This window comes from Helobdella robusta (genome assembly GCF_000326865.2).
Source record: "Helobdella robusta unplaced genomic scaffold HELROscaffold_21, whole genome shotgun sequence".
NCBI lineage: Eukaryota > Metazoa > Annelida > Clitellata > Rhynchobdellida > Glossiphoniidae > Helobdella > Helobdella robusta.
In genome coordinates, this window is record NW_008704124.1 from 2,299,967 (window position 1) to 2,320,800 (window position 20,834).

Genomic DNA, 20,834 nt, shown 5'->3' on the forward strand with positions numbered 1-20,834 from the left:
ACAGTGAAGAATCTTTGTAAATTGTGCATTTCAAAGTAATTTCTTACTTTGTAAAGCATTTCAATTACACCAGCTCATTTAATTTCAGGTGGCTGGTTTGATTTCATCTTTGTTGCTGTTGATTGTCATTTTGGCAGTGGGTCCGTGTTTCAGAGAATCCCCAAATGTTAATTTTTAAATAGTTAATTTCTTAGCATGGTCAATTTTTACATAATCATCTTTGATTGTTCAATATTTTCACAACCATTTTCAAATTTAAAAACAATTATCACAATTAAAATTACAGTGCGTATTGGCAGCCATTATCATTGTTAATTTGAAAGGAGTATTTTTGCAGGCCTTAGATCTCATTTATTTGATAAAAATATCCAAGTACGATGCGGTTAGTTGTTAATTTTAAATTAGTTTTAGTTTAGTTTCATAATTTTCATGAATAATAAATACATGGTGTAGATTGTTTGGGTTGTGACATGTTTTGCTGTAGTATTCTCAGATGTCAGTCTTGGTCTTATAATAGGAGTAGCTTTTGGTCTTTTCTCAGTTGTACTCAGGACTCAACGGTTTGTTAGTTTTTTTTAATTTGAAGCGTGTTATAAATTTTTAGTTTCTGCAGTCCCAAAATGCGCACACTTGGAGCTGTACATGGAACAGAATGTTTTCAGGATATTTCCGAATTTAAAAACGTTCGTAAATTTTTTTCTGCGTAATTATGTAGACAATTTAAAAAACTGTTTCGAACAACAGGCTAAGGAAATAGAGAGGATCAAAATTATTGGGCTTGATTCTTCGCTGTATTTTGCAAATGCTTCCTACTTCTGTGACAAACTTAAACTTCCAAATTTGCATCTTCTCAAGAAGCAATCAACAGACCAGGTAAGAGAAGGTGTTCTTTAATAAAATTTTGTAGCTTAAATTGTGTGTTAAATCTTCAAGAGACAAACATTTTAATTTTTGGAAAGAATATAGTTAATAAATTATTACATTTGATAGCATTATTATTCAACAAATTTGTACAAAAATTTTGAAAATGAGTAAAAAAATATTTAAAAATAAAAAAAAATTGAAAAGTTGAAAGTTAATTAAATAAAAACATTGCAAGAAAGTTTTAGATAAGCTAATTGGATGGAGTAAAGTTTCACAAACGTTTGTCGTATGGTTTTCATAATCGTCTTTGAATGTTTCTCATTTTCAAAATCATTCTAACCTTATCAATCAAGCTTGGTAACTCGATGCCATGGCAGCACGAAAAATTGTTTAGAAAATTAAATGGTGTTATAAGTAAAAATAAATTTATATTAGATTTCCCCTAGAAACGAATGCGATGGTTCTGAAGGGACCGACTGTATTACGGATGTCATCATAGATTTTGGACTGGTCTCTTTCATAGATGCTGATGGTATAGCAGCTCTGAACGAAGTAACATAGAATTCATACACCAAATCATGCAACCATAACAATAGAAGAAAAATTCAAAATAAAAAGAACAAATTTTAAATTAAAAAATATGCGTACACATACAGACACAAACTCGCACACGCATACACATATATATGTATATATATATATATATATGATATATATATCATATATATATATATATATATATATATACATTGAAATTTTGATTGATTTGAAATAAATTATTTGAAATATTTGTATATATATATATATATATCATATATATATATATATATATACATTGAAATTTTGATTGATTTGAAATAAATTATTTGAAATATATATATATATATATATATATATATATATATATATATATATATATATATATACATTATTTTAGTGGTAAGATTAAATATGTATATCATAAATTCAATATGGTAATTAAGTATATATATATATATATATATATATATAGTATAACTTATAAATTCGATATGATAATTAAGTAATAGAATCTTCGTAATTCGACTCCGTGTTCAGGTAGTAGCTAATTTGAAGCCAGCCAATGTCACTGTGTCACTTAGTAGGTGTTGCGGTGAGCATGTTATATATTTTTATTATTTATTATATATTATTTAATATATTATAAAATTATTATTATTTAATATATTATTATATCATTTATTTAATATATTATTTATTCTGTTCCCTTATTTTATCTTTGTAATTTTTTTAAATTTAATTGTGACTTGTTTATTTTCTATGTGCAAGTTTAATGCTGAATTAAACTTGGAAATTTTATTCATCTTGACTTGAGAGGTCTAAAATTTGTATAAATATTAAAAAATTAACTTTAATCAATTAATCGACCAATCAATCAATCGAATTATGACTATATTGCCATATGATAGTTCCGTAAACTATCTGACGATCATATAGAAAATAAATTAAATTGAGATATTTATACTTAGGCTAAGTGTAAATTATAACCTTATTTTTTTTATAATTAAATTTCAACATTTTTAAAATACCAAATTATTTTTTTCAGGAAAAAATATTTGAAAATGTTAATAAAAAAGTTAAAAACTAATTTCAATATTTAATGCATTTTTTTACTGTTTTAACTACGATTTTTTTCATGTTTAATGCCAGGGTTTTTGGCGTCTGAAAAATAAATTTAAAGTTAAGTAAAATCTTACAATTATTGTAGAAACCATTTTTGCAAAAACGTTTGTTGAGGCTTGGTGGTACGGTAGTCCTCAAAAAGGTGAGCATGAGCCACATGACCGTTGCCTATCAATGATGAGTTAACTCTTCAAAATGATTTGTCCTGGTCTTAACACATCTGGCAATTAAAAAGTAAAATAAACAGTATCTCAACTGTAAAGTCAAATATAATTTTAATTTAGAAACATCGATGATCATTTACAATAGTTTTGTTCTACATCACCTCATTTACTGTAACGTAATTTGGGATAATAGTTTCCCATATTCGATTGAAAACATTCATAGATGTCAAAAAAATCATCAGAATCTATTTATACAACTTCATACCATCCGAACATACTGGATACCTATTCAAAATGTTAAACATCCTGTCAAACTTGCAATTCAATGTTTTCTGTTCAACCGTCTTTGTTTATAAACTTCTTCACAACATGTTGCCAAAATTTTTTGACGATTTTTACAAATGGAATGCGCTTTGAAAAGTCACCAGACAAGACAGATAGCCATTTTCCATGTGAAACGGACAAGATTCTGCCGACCCCATTAAAGAAATCGACAACTTTTACAAATTTAAAAAAACACTAAAAATTGGCTTAATGATCTAGACAACTTTAATGGGGCCAAAAAAAATTGAAAATGTTTAAATTTTCACGGGGAGAGGATCAAGATTTGATAATGTGGCAGACGACCACTTTTTGCTTTTCACATTCAATTTTCGGTCGATTTCACACACAAACGGTTCTTTTTCCGGATTTTAATAAAAAAAACTGCTCACAAATGCTGCCTTTCCAGATCCATCACTGTATATATATATATATATATATATATATATACCTGATGTATTGTGTCTATGCAATAATCATAATCTAAGTAGTATAATAAAACTGTGCTTTTCAATTTCTTCATGTGAAGTGCATTTTATTTCAAAATTTTAAAGAAATTTTGAAAGAAACTGCAATTCAACAAAAAACGCTTAATTATATTAAATTATAAACTCAGACATATTTTCAACAAGCAGATTCCGTATATGACGCCCTGAACAAGTCGATGTCGATAAAAAAACTAGATCATATTGAGATCTTCTTGACAGTTCAGGACGCAGTGTCCGCCATCATAAAGGAACGCGAAACCAAGAACCTCAAACCAACCTCAGTCTAAAAACAGAGTTGTATTTACCTTTCCGATGATTTATCATCAATTTATGTTTTAGAAATCTTAATATTTACATAATACAAATTATAACATTAAACCACTTTATAAATGAATATTAAGAACATTTAAATTAAGAAATTTACGGTTAAATTAACCGATTATTTTAATTAATAACATTTAAAATAAAATCTTTGATTTCGAAACGATTTGGAACATGCATGGTAAAACAACCATCAACTTGATTTTAGTTACTAATCATCGTTGGTTTCTTATATGTTATTCGTATTTGCTTTTGCTATGAATCTCATTGATTACTGATTAAACAAACAAATGACATAAAGTTATTTCCGTGAATAAAAATTTTTACCATTGAAAATGCGTTTCACAAAAACTATTATTTACATCAGCATAGCTATTTTGAAATGAACGTTTTAGTCAGTTGCCATTATTAGCACATTCAAGGTGGGAACATTTGTGCAAATATCTCTGTTTAGCATGTTCGATCATCAACTTCTTTCGTTCTTGAAATGACAAATGACGCTCAGTTGTACTCTTGCCAAAAGTTGAACTGCGGTGAACCATCTGCGAGGGAAAGTTTTACCAACTAACAGAATTAACGAATTAATCAGAATTATCCATATAATAAAAACAAATTAAAGTTCAATAAAAACAGAAGACGAAAGGTTAATAAATTTATGAGATACTCGTTTGACAAAATATTGGAACAGATAACTATACTGACATTGATGGGTGATTTATTTGAGATTTTCAATTGAGGATCGACAGGGTTGACGTGGCTGGAAGACTTATTGAAATTTTGTTGCTGAGTATTTTGCTTTTCTGGCTGCAAGAAATCTTGTTCCTGGCAAATTTTCCCCTCCAAAATATTGGATATCGTCAGTTCAACATCCTTAGTTAAAGCTAAGAAAACAAAAAAACCTGTTTTAGACTCTTAATTTAAATATTTAAAATGTAAGCAAAAATTCTGAAAAGAGTTAAACTATAGACTGAGCTTATTCAACTTAACGTTATTTATTTCAAATTATGTGTTGAAAACATTAAAAACAGCTTTCTCATTATTCGAATTGAATAATGAAACTAAAACGTTACTTTCATTTTGCAAAAAAAACATTAGGTCTTACCGAGAGGCAAACAGCAACACTTTTATACCAAACGATCGCCATAATAAAAGAAATAGCTAGTGAAATAAATAAATGAAAAGTTTTATGTAAACTAAAATATTTCTATTTTAGAGAATGTCAGAAAATTCCCTTTTGTGCAAGTCGCATAAACTTAACATTATATATAAATATATGATGAGCTACACTGATAAGGTTGTGATAGTAAGTTACCAACCAAGATCATTCCTGATGACGTGATCACTGACGTGCGGCAGAACATTCATCACCTGTTTGGTCATATGATCTAGCGAATCCCTGCTCTGTTTGACGGGAGGTCTATCTGGTAAAAATGGGCATTCATTTCACTAGTCACAAAATTACAAAAGTGTTAACATATTTGAAATTTGAAATACGTCTAGAATATCATTTCAAAAATTTTTTAACCTAATTAAACGTTCAATTAAAACAAGCGTTTAGAGATTATTTGAAAATTTCAAAAAAGATTAATAGATTAGAAAAATCATTTAAAAATTTGTTAAATAATTTGATGAACGGATTAAAAATAATAATTATAATAAGAAAATAAATAAAACCATTAATATTTTTATTCTTATTAGCAGCAATTTTCTTGACAAGTTCCAGCTTGTCTGCATGCGTATAGTTGGTTGCTTGCATGTTCAGCTTGCGGGCTATCATCTTCTGAACTCGCTTGCTGAATTCATCAGAATCTTCATCATCACCGATTTGTTGAACAGGTAAATAACTAAAATAAAACATAATTTCCCAAAGCTTATTTTTGATTTTAAAATATATACTGCATAAAATTTAAACAAGTTTATTGGTACTTTTTGTTTAATAAATAATGAATGAATGATGAAGTTCTAACCTGAGATGGAAGATGGTGATCGGAAAAAAGAGGAGCCAGAAGATGTCACTAACAACATTGCTGTGGACGAGAGACTGAAATTTTAACAAATTGCCAATCAGTTCATCTTTTGATCAAAAAAAAACTTAATGCTCTCAGTTCGTTCATTGAAAAACAATATTTTTTCAATTTTAGTTAGAGATTGCAGAAGGTTCAAAAATTCTTATAGAGCTGTCTGTATCAAAAAGAACAGAATTCTTTTTGAACTGCATTAGAAAAAATAACGCCAATTCAGCCTTAGCCTTGCAAATGGATGATATGTTTGGTTTGGACATTCTTTCTTCAATGAATTTATTGAAAAAATGATAATTCATATATAATCATAATCATTTTCATCATGCATTTTCACCAACGACCAACCAGCGGGACATTAAACAACGGCCTCTGAACTTTTATGGCAACAGGTTGAACTTTATTTTCTAAGGAAAACGGCCAGGCACTATTTAACATAAAACTTGATGAAGCTATTGAAGTGACATCACAAAATGGCTTTTAAAATTATCAGTTTAAATAATTTCCTTTTAGCTAGGATTCAAATGTTTATTTGTAATTTTACTTTTAATGGTCATTTTAATTTTTACATGCATTTTTGCTAAACTGATGTTAGTTCACTTGTTGGATTAAGTGATAGAAAAACCTGAAAAAAATGGGCACCAGCAACACAAGATTGTTACCTATATATTTTAACAACATAAAGAACATTCTCAACAAATAATAAACAAAAACAATGTAGATGTAGAGTTTTTGCTTCTATATAAAATAATGAACTATTTGGAAACAAAAAAAAAAATAATCAAAAACCTGAACTTGAGAAGACCACACTTGCCATTAGTGGTTTCACCTTCAGGAAATATCAAAAGAGGTACGCTTGCATCTGAGTGAGAAGTTATTAAAATATTGAATTCACTTTACCTGCACCAAATTAAAATTTAGAGCACTAAGATCCTTAAGAACAATAAATATTCGTTTCATATTTATAGACTCAAAAAATATTGAGCCAACTGACTTGAAATTTTTTTATATCGGTTTTTTGGTACGACTAAAGACGGAGAACGTGGGCGAGCATGATTTTAACTTTCCCCGACCTAAAATTCAGCAAACCTTATTGTTATGAGGAACTGAAAGAGTTAACTTCAACTACGTTTCCTCGTTTTTGAGTGCAACATTACGACATTAACGTTTCAAGCTTACGTTTAAAAATTTAAATTTAAAAAATATAAAATGCTATTTTTAAAAATCTGCTAAAAAACAAAAATAAGGTAAAAATAAGAAACCAAAATGAGAACTTAGCAGAAAAGAATATTATGGTAGAACCGACATTAAAATTAAAAATATTTGTTTATGTACCTCTTTCTGCTACCTTCAATGTTTTTGCTACATTTTTTGACCAATTATAAAAGTAAATCAATCAGAAGCTTTCGTGCGTTGTGCAAAATTTACCCGCTTCTACCTACATACTTTCCTACACACCTACCCATCGAACAACTGTCCTTACATTACAGTTTGTGAAAAGCTTGCAACAATTTGTCAATAAAGTGAATTTTTGTTTCTTTCATAGTTAATTTGATTCATTCAAATAAATAAATGCAGAATAAAAAATAACAGTAAAAAAGCTACAACGAAAAAACTACAGGCAACTTTAATGTAGATTTAATAATCAACCACCTGAAAAGGAAGAACTGAAGTGAACATTTTTTAAAGGGTCGTAGTAAAAACACGCAAGAACTATCAACGTTGGTTTAAAAATATATTCAACCTAAACTGTTGCAGACTGACAACTTTAAATTGAATCACCACCTATCAATCTTGTGGTGATCCTTGACTATCCCGCCACGAATTGTAAAGTTCAACTTGGAAAACTTATAAAATAAGCAAACACTGAGTGAATTGAACAAAAAGGTCTTAATTCTGAAGTTTTCATTTAAACATGCATTTATTTGTAACGTTAAGTTCGTAAAAAGCATATAATCATTTAATAAGACAACTTTTTTCTAGGCAAAAAATGAACAACAAAAAATTCAAATGCAAATCATTATAAATGGTTCACATTAGGCATGAAAATGATGACTACATAACTGAGAAAATATGATGCAATAAAACCTTTCAGATACTTCTTAGTGTTTCTGATGAGCACCTCCTTCCCCTGCTTAGCCCCCATGTCGTTGTAGCCAAACAACCATAACGTCACTTCTGAAAGGTTCCATGTGGACACCTGAAATTTATATGAGATACTGTGACAAATATTTATTTAAATAAATTAATTTTAGTTTAGAGTTATAAACCAAAATGTTAAACTCTTAACTGGTTTTTCACATTATAACTGGAATATTTTCACAATCTGAAACATTTGTTAGAAATTGTAACTTATGTTCAATCAAAGCAAGAACAAATATTCAAAAACAATGTAACTCAATTTCAATAGTTTACCTTGAAACTTTAAAATGTTAGAAGTTTCCTAAATATACATTTTTAATTTATATATGATAATCGATTTTTTATATAACCTTTAACCACACTATATGGCATTTTCCCACCAAGAAGTAAATACGCCATCATGAATTGGTCATCTACTTGACCATACGTCAGATAAGATAACAAGCATTAGAGTGCAGAAAATACGTTTACAATTAACAGTCATAAACGTGAATGCAAAAGTAGAAGACGTTACAAAATCATCTATTTCCAAACAGCTATGCACCCGTTAAACTAAAAAAGTAGCGCTAGGTCATTAACAAATATAATTTTTATTTGCACAACTTCTCCTAAATTTAATTTTTTCATAGCAAAAAATTGTAACACGAGCTGAATGATTTTATAAAAGCCGTTGATAGATAAGAAAAATTAACTGTGACTGATTAAACAAAGCAAGTGTTTCTACAACAAAAAATAGAAAAGTCTGTAAAGGAACTGCTCAGACGCGGCAGTCTGAAACTTAGAAGATAATGAGACGCCAAACTTATCCAAAGTACTATCAACAGCTCTATATACGGTTAATATCTGAACTGGCTTCAATACTATAAAATAAAAATATTTGAACTTGTAAAAAACAGGAAATTATAAAATTAAAAAAAATATTCGATACTATTGAACATTATATTCATAAATTGTTTTAAAAAAAAATGAACCATATGATAAGGATGGACCAATTGCATAACGGCATGATCGAAATGTGTTGTGTAGTTTGCTACAACTATTTTCACATCAGACTCGTCAGATTGACTTTGTTCTGTTCTTATGAAAATTCCCATAATTATGCTCATTGGCCTTAGAAGATACCTTGGGGAATTTTTAAAATAATTCAAAATAAAATAAGCAAAATTAATTGTAAAAACGTTTCAATCTCAATTTATAATCTTTTTACAAAACAAAATACAATAATGAAGCTAAGATAATATAAAATACGTTTACCCTTTTTAATCTTAAACAACATGAAACACCATTACATTTCTTTACTGTTAAGAGAGGCAATAAAAAATATATAAAAAACCAGTTCTTGTATCCAATCTTAAAACTAATAAGTTGTAAATATTTCCAACTAATAAAGAATTCAAGACATTAATTTTCTGAAAAAACAAATTAGGTACAATGAAAATTAAAAAAAACATAAAAATAATATACTGTCTGAAAATAGAGTCTTTTGGCAAAATACAAGAAAGTATGTACACTTCAATGGAATAGATGACTCTGACCGAAAACAGCAACATCCCAAACGGCAGATACACCAGAAGTAACATTATGTCACATGCTGAATGACACCTGCACAAGTAATGTAAAAGTTAACCAGTTTATACAAATTATAATATTATCAGTTTTAAAACAATAATTTAAAAATAATTCTTCAAATAAAAAATTTTCAGGTTTTTCAAGTAAAACAAAGATATTGATGAAAATAATACATCTTGAAAATAAATTACAATAATTATGCCTCGAAAATGATATAAAACATTTGATAAAAAAAATTAAGACCATCCAGACATATTTTTCTCATTATGGATCAACTCTACAAAAAATAAGACAATATTGAATATTTGTGCCAAAAGTAATCTGATCTTCTTAATAGACAGCCACTACCAATAGACTGATGAGAAACTGAATATCTCCACTATTCACCTACTTTGAATAAGTTTAAAAAAGTTTTTCACCAGGCTTGTCAAAGCAAGGCATTTTGCAAATGCACTATTTTCAATGTTTCCAAGACAAAGACAAATGAGGAACTGATTGTGATTTGTGGAACACTGTTAGTTTCATTGGTAAAAGACAATTGCAAACATTTTCAATTATTAGAGATGCTACTGAAGTTTCTTTTTTTACAAACAACACCAGTGGTGTAAATTATATCAACCATTGTGTTCATCTGAATTGTTTGTGCAATGCTTACTCAGAAAATGAATTCCAAAAAACGCCCAAGTGGTATAGACAGGATGCTCTGTATTGTATATGTTTGTGTATGTATATATATATATATATATATATATATATATATTTATATATATATATATATATATATATATATATAAATCTTTAGTCGTTTCTAGAATTCAGCTAACGTCAGTCCATCAGGCAAACTGTTCCAACACATAAGTAAAGCAATTCCAGAATCTCTGCTAGCTGATGTTAAGTTGGTGCTTTTAACATGAAGATTATTTGATGATGACCTCAAACCCACAGGACAAGAATGTGACAAAATTTTGAAACTTTTGCCTTACAAGTAAACAGGTGCAAGCTTATTAAAACATTTAGAGACTAACATTTTTTATTTTCCTGACCTATACATTAACCCTGACTTCAAAGTCTCAATGCTTTAATCTAATTAAGCCTATGACATGCATATTAATAGTCAAGAAAATGAAGCGTAGGCCCATATAATTAAAATACCTAATGTAGCCCTCAAAGACACCCATGCACATTATAGTGTGCTTTAGGGTCTGATGTCATTCTTTCATTTTCATGAATGAAATTCATCAAATTTTACATTAAATTTTTATATTTTTATAGTTTGTTAATAATTTTCATTCATTTTTTGAAGATTTTATTTACTTTTAAATTATTTTATTTTATGGATTTGCATTTTTCAACATATTTAATTTTTTGTCTGGTGTCATATGAATAATTGTAGCAATAAGATACCTGGTATAACCATATTAATTATATTTTTAATGTAAAATAAACTTACAATATTATTATAACTAATTTAAATTATAAATTTAAGAAAGCACAAGTCCATGACATGTATCTTGTTGCAGATTTAAATCAACTTTTATGTAAGGTAACGGGAAATGCAAGTGTGAGTAAACTTGTGACTTAAATTTTTTGGGATGAGTAGTCAGTCTTTCTAATGCATTATTTTTATATTATAATTATATAATTTATAATATAATATAAAGTAAAAAGTTTTTATCTAAAGTACTTAATATATTATTTAAATTAAATAAAAATGGAATACTAGATAATGGTTTGTTAAAGTAAACTTTTTTAAACACTTCAAAAAGTATTTTTTATTTATAATAATAAATAATTAATTATAAATTTATGAACATGATTTATGACATTAAAATAAAGAGAAGAGGGGGGTTGTTAGTATTCGTGTTTATATTTACAGCTCCATTAATTACTTTATAACTTTAGTTTAAAATTTAAATTTTTGTTGGAACTAACTAGCTTTTTTAAAATTAAAAAGTATTCATTTAGTAGCTAGTTCTAACTATATTCTATCTATGGATATTTTCTTGTTTTGTTTTTATATAATAATTATAAATATAATTCTTTCAAGTCTAGTCTCAATGTTCGTGTGTGTAGGAAGGTAACCAACACACTAAATTTCGCCCTTAATTTTACAAAACTTTGTCACCTTTTGTGATCAAATAACTTTTCGATTGGTACCATATTAAAAACTTTTTAAACGTTATATTATTACTACAGAAAGTTTGTTTTCACATTGGCTCACAAAGTAAGTGAGGTTGTTGACGTGAGACGTCGATAAAGATGTTGAAAAGATCAAATTTAGGCTATCATCACGCGTTTTACGTCAAAATTGCGAATTGTAGACAAGTAGATGAAATAGCATTGGCGTCTCCATTAAAACTTTTAATGAATTTTTAACTTGGTTATGATTAAGCGTGGAAGAAAAGCCATGTGGGACACAGTAAGCAGAATCAGAGGCTCGAGTAAATCATTTTACTCTTCATCCTCTCAACACATTGATGCCGACATACTCAACACCTTCTTTGCTTCCATGTCAACCGACCAGTCCTACAAAACTTTACCAACAAAAGCAGCAACGGTTAATAATCATCCTTAACTTCAACAGTTTACACCACTCGCAGTCCTGCACATGCTAACGAAGGCCTGCCCGTGCCCATCCCTACAGGTCCAGACAGTCCACCTTCATGGTTTCTACAAATCATCGTACCATTCATCTCCAGCACTTTAAGTTTGCTCTACAAACACTGCTTAACGTATTCATTTATCCCATCACAATGGAAATCCAGCACAGTTCAAGCAATACCTTAAACAAAAAACCCATCACCACCAATAGATTATCGCTCAATTTCTATCACCCCCATTCTTTCACGTATTCCAGAAAATTTTATAGTTAGGTCATTCATCTATCCATGTTCCAATCATCCGTCTATCAAACCACTATTACAAGATCAGTTCGCATTTCGCCCCACAAGTTCATCTACATCTGCCATCATCTCTCTTCTATAATAACATCACATCTTAGAAATAATAATCATGTTCATCTTATTGCTCTTGACTTTTCTAAAGCTTTTGTTATTTTTAAGCACCTCTCACTTTCATACGGTTTAGCTTCTAGTTCTCTACTTGACAATAGCTGCAATATTATGATAAATTTTTTTTCTAATAGGAATCATTCTACTTTTTACAGTTCTACACTTTTATCAACCTTACCTATTTATTCTAGTGTAATTCAAGGTTCTGTCCTTGGACCATCAACTTTCACTTGTGCTGTTCATTGAAGATGTTTTTAAATCAGTGACAGATATAAGTTCAAACATCACGGTTTTCAAATGATTGCTAGCGTCCCCTTTTTTCGTTTTGATGATCTGCTCTGTAGACTCAGATCATGTCTCTCGGAAATTAATGAGTGGATGATAGCAAATCGGCTTAAATTGAATCAATCAAAAACTCCGCAATTGGAAAAAATGAACATTGTGTCTATCAAACTTGATGTTTCGAACATTGAATTTCGAACATCTGCACGCAACCTAGGATTTGTTTTTGATAATAACATGTGTTTTAACTTTTGTACAAGGGCAGTTTTAAAAGAATGCTCTGGACAATTGCGTAGGCTTAGGCTCATCAAACGATTTTTAAACAAGCATACTCTTCAATGTCTTGATCATTCCTTTATCCATTCAAAAAGAGACAATTGCAATAGCCTGTCTTGTGTAAATATGGCTAAACTGCAGTCGGTTCAAAATTAGGCTGAAAGGTTGGTTTTAGGTGGCCTCAAATACGACCACGTTAAGCCAATTGTTTTTGCTCTTCACTGGCTTCCGGTTTGTCAAAGCGCTTTTTTCAAGATATGTTCAACGGTTTTTATATGTAATAAGGGTGTCGCACCTAAATATTTAAATGACAGAATCATTCCTAAAACTATGCCACTGCTGAGTCAAACATTGCGCTCTGACAATTCAGGTTTACTGTTTGTACTTAACACAAACTTGGCTTTTGGTCGAGAGAATTTCCACGTAATGGGTCCTGCTGTCTGGAATGGTTTGCCCAAAAACCTTCATGATCCTGCGTTGTTTGTTATTCACTTTTGTAGACGGTTGAAACACCATCTTTTTGTCCAAACTTACCGGTGCTAATGTTTTTTCTCTCCATTCATTGCATTGCCTTAGTAAGGTTTTACGCAATGTATTGCAATAAACACACCAATAATAATTTCATCATCAACGCTTTTAATCTGTAAACTCATCATAGCTCTAATCAAATCATTAAATACGTTGACGACACCTATCTTATCATCCCATCATCTAACACAAACACCATCCAATCAGAACTCGACTCATTAACTACATGATCAAAACACTTTATCTGACAGTGACCTGGTGATATGCTTTTTTTTCGTTTGCTTTCTTGTTTTCTGTGTTATATCAAGAAATGCAATTTTCTCAAAACTGAAAAAACGAGAAAAAGATGAAAGATTTTGTTACTATTTTCAGTTTTTTTTAATCGTGTTAATTTATTTGAAATTTCCAGGAAATTTCAATGTAAAGTTGTAAATTTATGCAATAAATAAATTAATAGAATTAAATAGCGTAATAATTTTTCGCATAAATAATTCTTTTTAAAATTAATNTGAATCATCCAGGGACTAAAACGGGATTTACTTGACGGTTAGAAATTATTTCAAAAAGATTTAGATTTCTAACGTTTTTCGTTAGTCTCGCTAGCTAACTTTCATACATCAAAGTGGCCGACTCCCAAAAATTCTTAGTGAATAAAATTTCCTTTTGAGATTGCTTCTTTTTTTGAACATAAATACTGAAAACAATTTAAAATTTTTGACGATTTAATTTTATCAGCTGTACAAATTTGACAAAATAATGCTTTACAAAATAATGAGTTATCCATAGAGAGGGTGCAAATTAACACACCGTCACACAAATTGACGACAACGCTCTACAGATCTTTTCACTTTTGAACCGGTTGAAATTGTTCTTGTGCCAATTTTAATCGTTGTTGTTGTTTTTTCTCGAATTTGTTTTAATTTAACACTATTTTTAAAGTACCTGACTTAGTCTTTGTTTAATTGTATTAAAATGAATTATTCATAACGATACTGCTGCCAAATATATAAATTTATTAATTTTATATTTCATTTATTTTTTTGTTTTAATATATAAAAATAAGTAGGTATAAGAATAAAATTTTATAAAGTAAATTTTTCATTTTATTGACTATCTATAATAAATGTTAAGTCAGAAATAATCGTTATAATGAGATTAACTGCTAAAAGATTCTTGCAAGAGTTTTATTATTTCTCTATTGTTTATTGCCTGAAACATTTTTCCAATAGATTCATCTAAAGGTGTTAGATTTCTGTGGAACGGTATTTTTAATTCATTTCTAACATAATTATAGAGTACTCTGGTTCCTGAAAAGTATACGCAAAGAGTAAATTAATGGCGGTATAATTTATAAATGGAAATTAATTGAATACTTAATTGATTAAAAACAATGCAAAAATCATAAATTATTTGCAAAATAATGAAACAAAATTATTAAACCTGAACCGAGTTGCTCGCACACGTGGCTAATGTGTCCGTTTTTATTTAACATGAGATCCAATTGCTCGCATTCAGTTTTAAGGCAAGTTGTAAGTTGATTCAAAGATGTTGTATCAATATGGTGTTGTCCCGTCAATAAAAACCATAAAGATTCATCATTTTTTAAACGATTTTTCATGTTATCAAATCTAAAGAGAATGTCATACCACTGAAAATTCAAGCTTTGTCTGGGTATAAACATTTTATTTTTTTCAAATTTTTACTTTAACTAAATTCATTAAACTTACGATTTTGATACCGGAAAACTCATCTTAGATAAAGATATTTTCAAACTTTCGTTGACTTTTTTTTGTAACCACCTTAGATCAAGTGCCTGACATAAGCATATAATCGAAGATGAAAGAATCATTTTTAATAGTTCAATTGATTCCGCGGTCATTCTTGAACTGATTAAAGCTAAGGAATTTATTGCTTGATTGTGCATTTCTGCACTCAAAACTTGATTCGTCACTGGACTGTTTAAAGTTTGAATTTCGCTAACATACGACGCTAACGCTGTATCTACACCCTGCAACAAAAAAGTTATGAAAGCAATAAAAAAAATTAAGTTTTTAAAGTTATGAATTTATCACACACCACAAACTAACGCACACGGGAATACACACATATACATGTAGATGTACGTATAGTATGAGTACACATGTGTTTGTGTGTGAGTCATTGATTCTTACCTGATTTTAAAACTCTTATTGTTTCCACAATTTTTGTAGTCTAGGCTTTATCTTTGATTCTAGAATGTCTCTATGTTCTCAGATTAATAGTGTTGCTAGTAGTTCTTACTTCCGTCTACGTAGAATAAAAAAACTTTTACCTTTTCTTGACAATCCTATTATTCTCCTTCTTGTTGCTTCTTTAATTTTATCTAGGATTGATTATTGTAACTCGCTCTACTATGGTCTTCCTGATTCTACACTATTTCCTTTAAGTAAAGCTTTTATCTCTGCTGCTCGTCTAGTTGCACGTGCCCCTTTTTTCAAATATCTCCATATCTTGTTTTTTTGCACTGGCTACCTATAAAATATAGAATGATTTTTAAAATTTAAACGCCCCGGTTTACGATCGTCTTCGTGTTCTCACATCTTCTTGACTCGTTTTAAACACTCTTTTGCTAAATCTGCTTTTGCTTTTTCTGGCTCTTTTCTCTGGAATTCTCTTTCTTCTTTTCTGACTACTTCTCCATCACTTACGAAGTTTAGAGCGGATCTCAAGACCCATCTGTTTGCAAAATTCATTGTGGAGCGCTATTGAACAATGCGGCAATGCGGATATAGCGCTTTATTAACTAATTGATTGATTGTTTATTGAGTGTGTGTGTATGTATATATATATATATATATATATATATATATATATATATGTGTGTGTGTGTTTGTGTGTGTGTGTGTTATGTATGTATGTGTGTATGTGTTTGTGTGTGTGTTTATAATTTTTTTAAATTTTATTTTGTAATCTAAAAGCCAAGCCTTTTTTATAATTTTAAAAAGAACCTAGAAAGGCTAATAGCTCAAAAATAATTTGCAAATCTATCTTTCAATAGCAACAAAATGACCGTACAAACTTGTGCCTCAAAGAGCGATAAAAACCGTCCTTTTTTAATGTTTCAACTAGTTTTTAAACTTTATATTTTTATAATTTTTGATTTTATTTTATTGTGATCTGGAAGCTAAGATTTTTTTTAATTTTTAAAATGCCTTTCGATGAGTTGGCCAAAAAATATTATAATAAAAAGGATGACAACCGGGGTCGGTATAGGTTGAAGAAATTATTATGTTGACATGATAACATATATATTCACTTACAACTAAAATAAACTTACCTTGAATCCAAAATCATTTGTATAATCACAACCAGATAAATTCGGTGTAAGCCCATCCGTCATGTGAAAATTCAAAATTTCTGAAAGCTGGGCAAAAATCATTTTGGCGCACATTTGAACAGATTGACGCGTTTGGTCCATCGCTACAGCAGTGTTACTTCCTACAATTGTCAACACTTACAAAAAAATTAGTTTAAAAATTTATAGAATTCTCAACAAAACCTTGAAAATTGCCGCAGTGTATAATCTTTTCGTTAATATGATCAATAATTGGATTATCATTGGTAGAATTGATTTCAACATTTATTTTTCTGATGGATTCACTGAGCGTTTCAATCAGCGGACTGAACCATTGAGGTGAAGTTCTGAGTGGATAACGATCTTGAGCCAGGCCACAATTAGTGTTGGATATGTCGTAGATTTTATTCGATCTGTACAGTACAGGTTAGCAAGATTATGTGAATATTACTCTTTTTTTAAATTAACAAGTTATATATAGCTAATTAGGAAATATCAAGATAAATTCAAAATTGACCAGGCGTTTTTCACACCTGGAAAAAACCTATCGATAGTTATTTAATTAATGATAATATGAAGTAAAATTATGCTGCATTTACTACGATATAAAAATAGCATTTGCTTTTAACCTAACAAATTGTGATCCCCGGAGGAGCTTGTTTATGGCCTCTGAAAATTCTTTCATGCCGAAATGTTGAAGACTTTCGTGTACAATGGGATGAAATGATTCCATCCTGCCGTGCAAAACCTCAACCGACATTGCACTTACAAGTTCGGACAAAAGTATCAAGCTACCAAAATCAAATAAATTGACGGCTGCTAATGTGGCTGCACAAGATGAAGAATTGATAACTGCGAGAGCTTCTGTATGCAAAATTTCAAATGTTTGTTTTGGTTTATTTTTTACTTTAACAAAAGTTAATGACAACAACCTAAGTCAAATAATTATGCTTTATCTTGGAACAGAGGTTTTTGTTAAGGTTTGATGGCTTAGCAGTTACAAACGCCTGGGCATGTTTCGCAGTCCGTGCAATGTCCTGGTTCGAGTATGACAAAAGATTTGCCTATCACTTTCTTTGTGTTTGGTGCATCATTTAGCAGGTATTGAAGTAGTACGATGTGTGTTCATCGTTGATTCCTCTGAGCTTAGGAAGAGTGTATAAGACCTTTAACCTCTTTTTTTCAAAAACGCATTCGAAAATAACATTTTATCGATTGTAAATATTAGGTTTCCTTATACCTTTATGTATTGAAATTTTTGACTGAACAAATAATGTAATTAGCTAATCAATCTTATTAAAATTTAGTAACGATAGATATCTCAATTAAATGAACTCTGCTAACGAGAAATAATGGAAATTTGTTAATTGTGATTTACCCGCCATTCAAAACTACCACCCGCTTCGTTCGTCAACGTAAATCACACCACCACTGAATTGACTTATCAGCCTATATTACAAGACACCTAAAATATATTAATAATAGTCAATAACCCTTTGTCATTTGTTTCAATTTTTCTATTCTAACTAATATCATTCATTCATTCGTTCGTTCTTTCGTTCGTTCATTCATTCATTTATTCACAAGTTTTCCCATTATGTTTGTTTTTAACTCAATATTTATATCATATATGTAACTCATTTCCATTAAGTTATTCTCTCAATCGTCTTCATTCCATAATATGCCTTTTTGAATGTTTTACGTTCTGCTTCTGTTAGAGTCTGATTTTTATAAATAAAAAATTTTTACAAGGAAACGTTAACTATTTGTTACGCTTCAAATTTGAAGAATAGTAAAAAGATTTATCTAAATTTTTCGTTCGTCACTACATCTCTGATAAACGCAAAGCTTACAAATGAATTAGTTACAATTTGATTTGTAGACAAACTACACGTGCATTGCATATACACACGCTAGCTCACAATGTATTTAATATTATAGACAGCATTCTAATCAAGTCAGCTTGCGCTAACAACCTATGGCACTTGTGTTGCTTGAGATAACTTGTTTACCGTAATGAAAATTAACTAACCCGGTGTTAAAATTTTTAAAAATTTATAGTTTAATAATAATTTAATTTATTATTTAGAATTTATAATATTTTTACATTTGTAATTCAAATTACAGATTTTAATAATCGTTTAACATTATAAAAAAAACAATGAGTTTACCTTTGGCCATAAAAGTAATGAACGATAAATTACATCTATCAAATACAGTTTTCGCAGAGGCACTCGTTGAGCCGTTAAAATAAACTGGACTGTCAGCTTTCATCCCCGACATACAAGCAGCTATGTAAGAGAGTGGCATAAGATCACCACTCGCACTTATTGACCCTCTTAATGGAACTACGGGTACAATGTTGTTGTTAATCATGTCACACAGTAACTGAACAACTTCAGGCCTCACACCAGATTTAGCGTTTGACAAACTGTTTGCACGTACGAGCATGCTAGCCCGTACCAATCCTGGATTCATACTAAACAATATTTTTAAGATATTCACAAACATGTTAACATGTGAAATATGTTTCAAATTATTAACACTAACACTCTGTTTGATATCCCACAATTCAGATGAAATATTAAAGATTTTTGGTTTTCAATAGCGTCTGTGTTTCTTACATCTGCACTGCCTCCGTAACCTGTATTCACACCATATACAACTTTACTCAGCTTTGTATATTTTTCTAAAAACATTGAATTGTCTTTTAAATGATTTTTATTTTCAATGTTTATAGAAACGTTTGGCAAAGATATTTTATAAATTTCATCTCCATTTGTTTTGCAATGTTTATCAACATTGGAAGTACATATCTCGTAAGAAAACTTAGCTATATCAGCAATAGTAAGAGTCTTCCCTGTAAGAACTAAACTGTCCTTCGTGCCGGCATAGTCTTTCAAAAATTTCAGTATTATGTCCACATGGTTCATTTTATCGGACATTTTGACCAACAATGAAGAAAACTGTTTGTAACAATTAAATTATTAAACAAACTAATTTTAAGAGACAATTAGTTTTTAGAAATGATGTTATTTTATACTAAATTTCAATTGGCTTAGTTTCGTAATTATGCATTTTCACCAAAGTTCGTTCACTTTATAATCACATAAACGTCTGCGTCATTCAAAACAGCACACTAATAACACAATACATTTTTTAAATGATCTTATTTTATGCTAAATTTCAGTCGACTAAGTTTCGTTGTTATGCATTTGGATAAAGTTCGTTCAGTTCACTTTATAGTCACATGAACGCCCAGGGCATTCAACAACACAGTAGTAAAATATTTATATATACAAGTATCCTCTCTCTCTCTCTCTATATATATATATATATATATACATATATATATATATATATATATATATATATATATATATATATATATACTGATATTTTGACAAAACATTATTAATAATATATATATATATTCTGACACTCTTAATCCAATATATATATATATATATATATATATATATATATATATATATATATATATATATATATACATATATATTAAGAATGTCAAAAATAAAACTATTGATGAAAATCACAGCATGTTCGGCGTGTTCCAATTTAACTTTTCGATTTTTCTAACAAGTTTCTTTAGTTCAAAACCAAAACTTTGGTTATTTTATGCATGATAGAACAGAAAAGCTTTTTTCGGTATTCCTATACCATCTTCGGTGTTCAAATTGATATGTTGTGGTTGTGCCCAGATGATCAAATATTTTTATTGTGGTTGTGTCAAGAAAATCATCAAATATTTTTAATTTAAAGCTTTTCTGTTCTATCATGCATAAATTAGCCGAATCAATACTCATAGAATAAAGACGTCCGATAATAAATAT

At 29.4% G+C, this 20,834-nt stretch overlaps 3 protein-coding genes across 3 annotated transcripts in view; 1 reads left to right on the forward strand and 2 right to left on the reverse strand.

Annotated features, from left to right (window-relative positions):
• Positions 1–3,786, forward strand: part of HELRODRAFT_171742 (hypothetical protein) — a gene marked incomplete at both ends in the record, with an annotated part of 22,371 nt that extends 18,585 nt beyond the window's left edge. The window contains 6 exons of the mRNA XM_009018422.1: positions 287–372; positions 605–683; positions 745–873; positions 1,300–1,416; positions 2,612–2,668; positions 3,628–3,786. Of these exons, the coding sequence (XP_009016670.1) occupies positions 287–372; positions 605–683; positions 745–873; positions 1,300–1,416; positions 2,612–2,668; positions 3,628–3,786 (627 nt within the window). The remainder of the gene's footprint in view (positions 1–286; positions 373–604; positions 684–744; positions 874–1,299; positions 1,417–2,611; positions 2,669–3,627) is intronic.
• Positions 3,787–4,411: 625 nt separating this feature from the next.
• On the reverse strand, positions 4,412–9,560 carry HELRODRAFT_77701 (hypothetical protein; the record flags this gene model as incomplete). Its single annotated transcript, XM_009018423.1, has 9 exons — positions 4,412–4,701; positions 5,137–5,241; positions 5,495–5,664; positions 5,788–5,861; positions 6,187–6,265; positions 6,628–6,700; positions 7,927–8,038; positions 8,952–9,102; positions 9,445–9,560. 9 exons carry the CDS (start codon positions 9,558–9,560, stop codon positions 4,412–4,414), a joined length of 1,170 nt encoding a protein of 389 aa, XP_009016671.1.
• Positions 9,561–15,369: 5,809 nt separating this feature from the next.
• HELRODRAFT_78004 (hypothetical protein) lies at positions 15,370–19,679 on the reverse strand (the record flags this gene model as incomplete). The annotated part of the gene is made up of 6 exons (XM_009018424.1): positions 15,370–15,654; positions 16,963–17,123; positions 17,185–17,393; positions 17,610–17,844; positions 19,152–19,459; positions 19,531–19,679. 6 exons carry the CDS (start codon positions 19,677–19,679, stop codon positions 15,370–15,372), a joined length of 1,347 nt encoding a protein of 448 aa, XP_009016672.1.
• Positions 19,680–20,834: the final 1,155 nt, after the last annotated feature.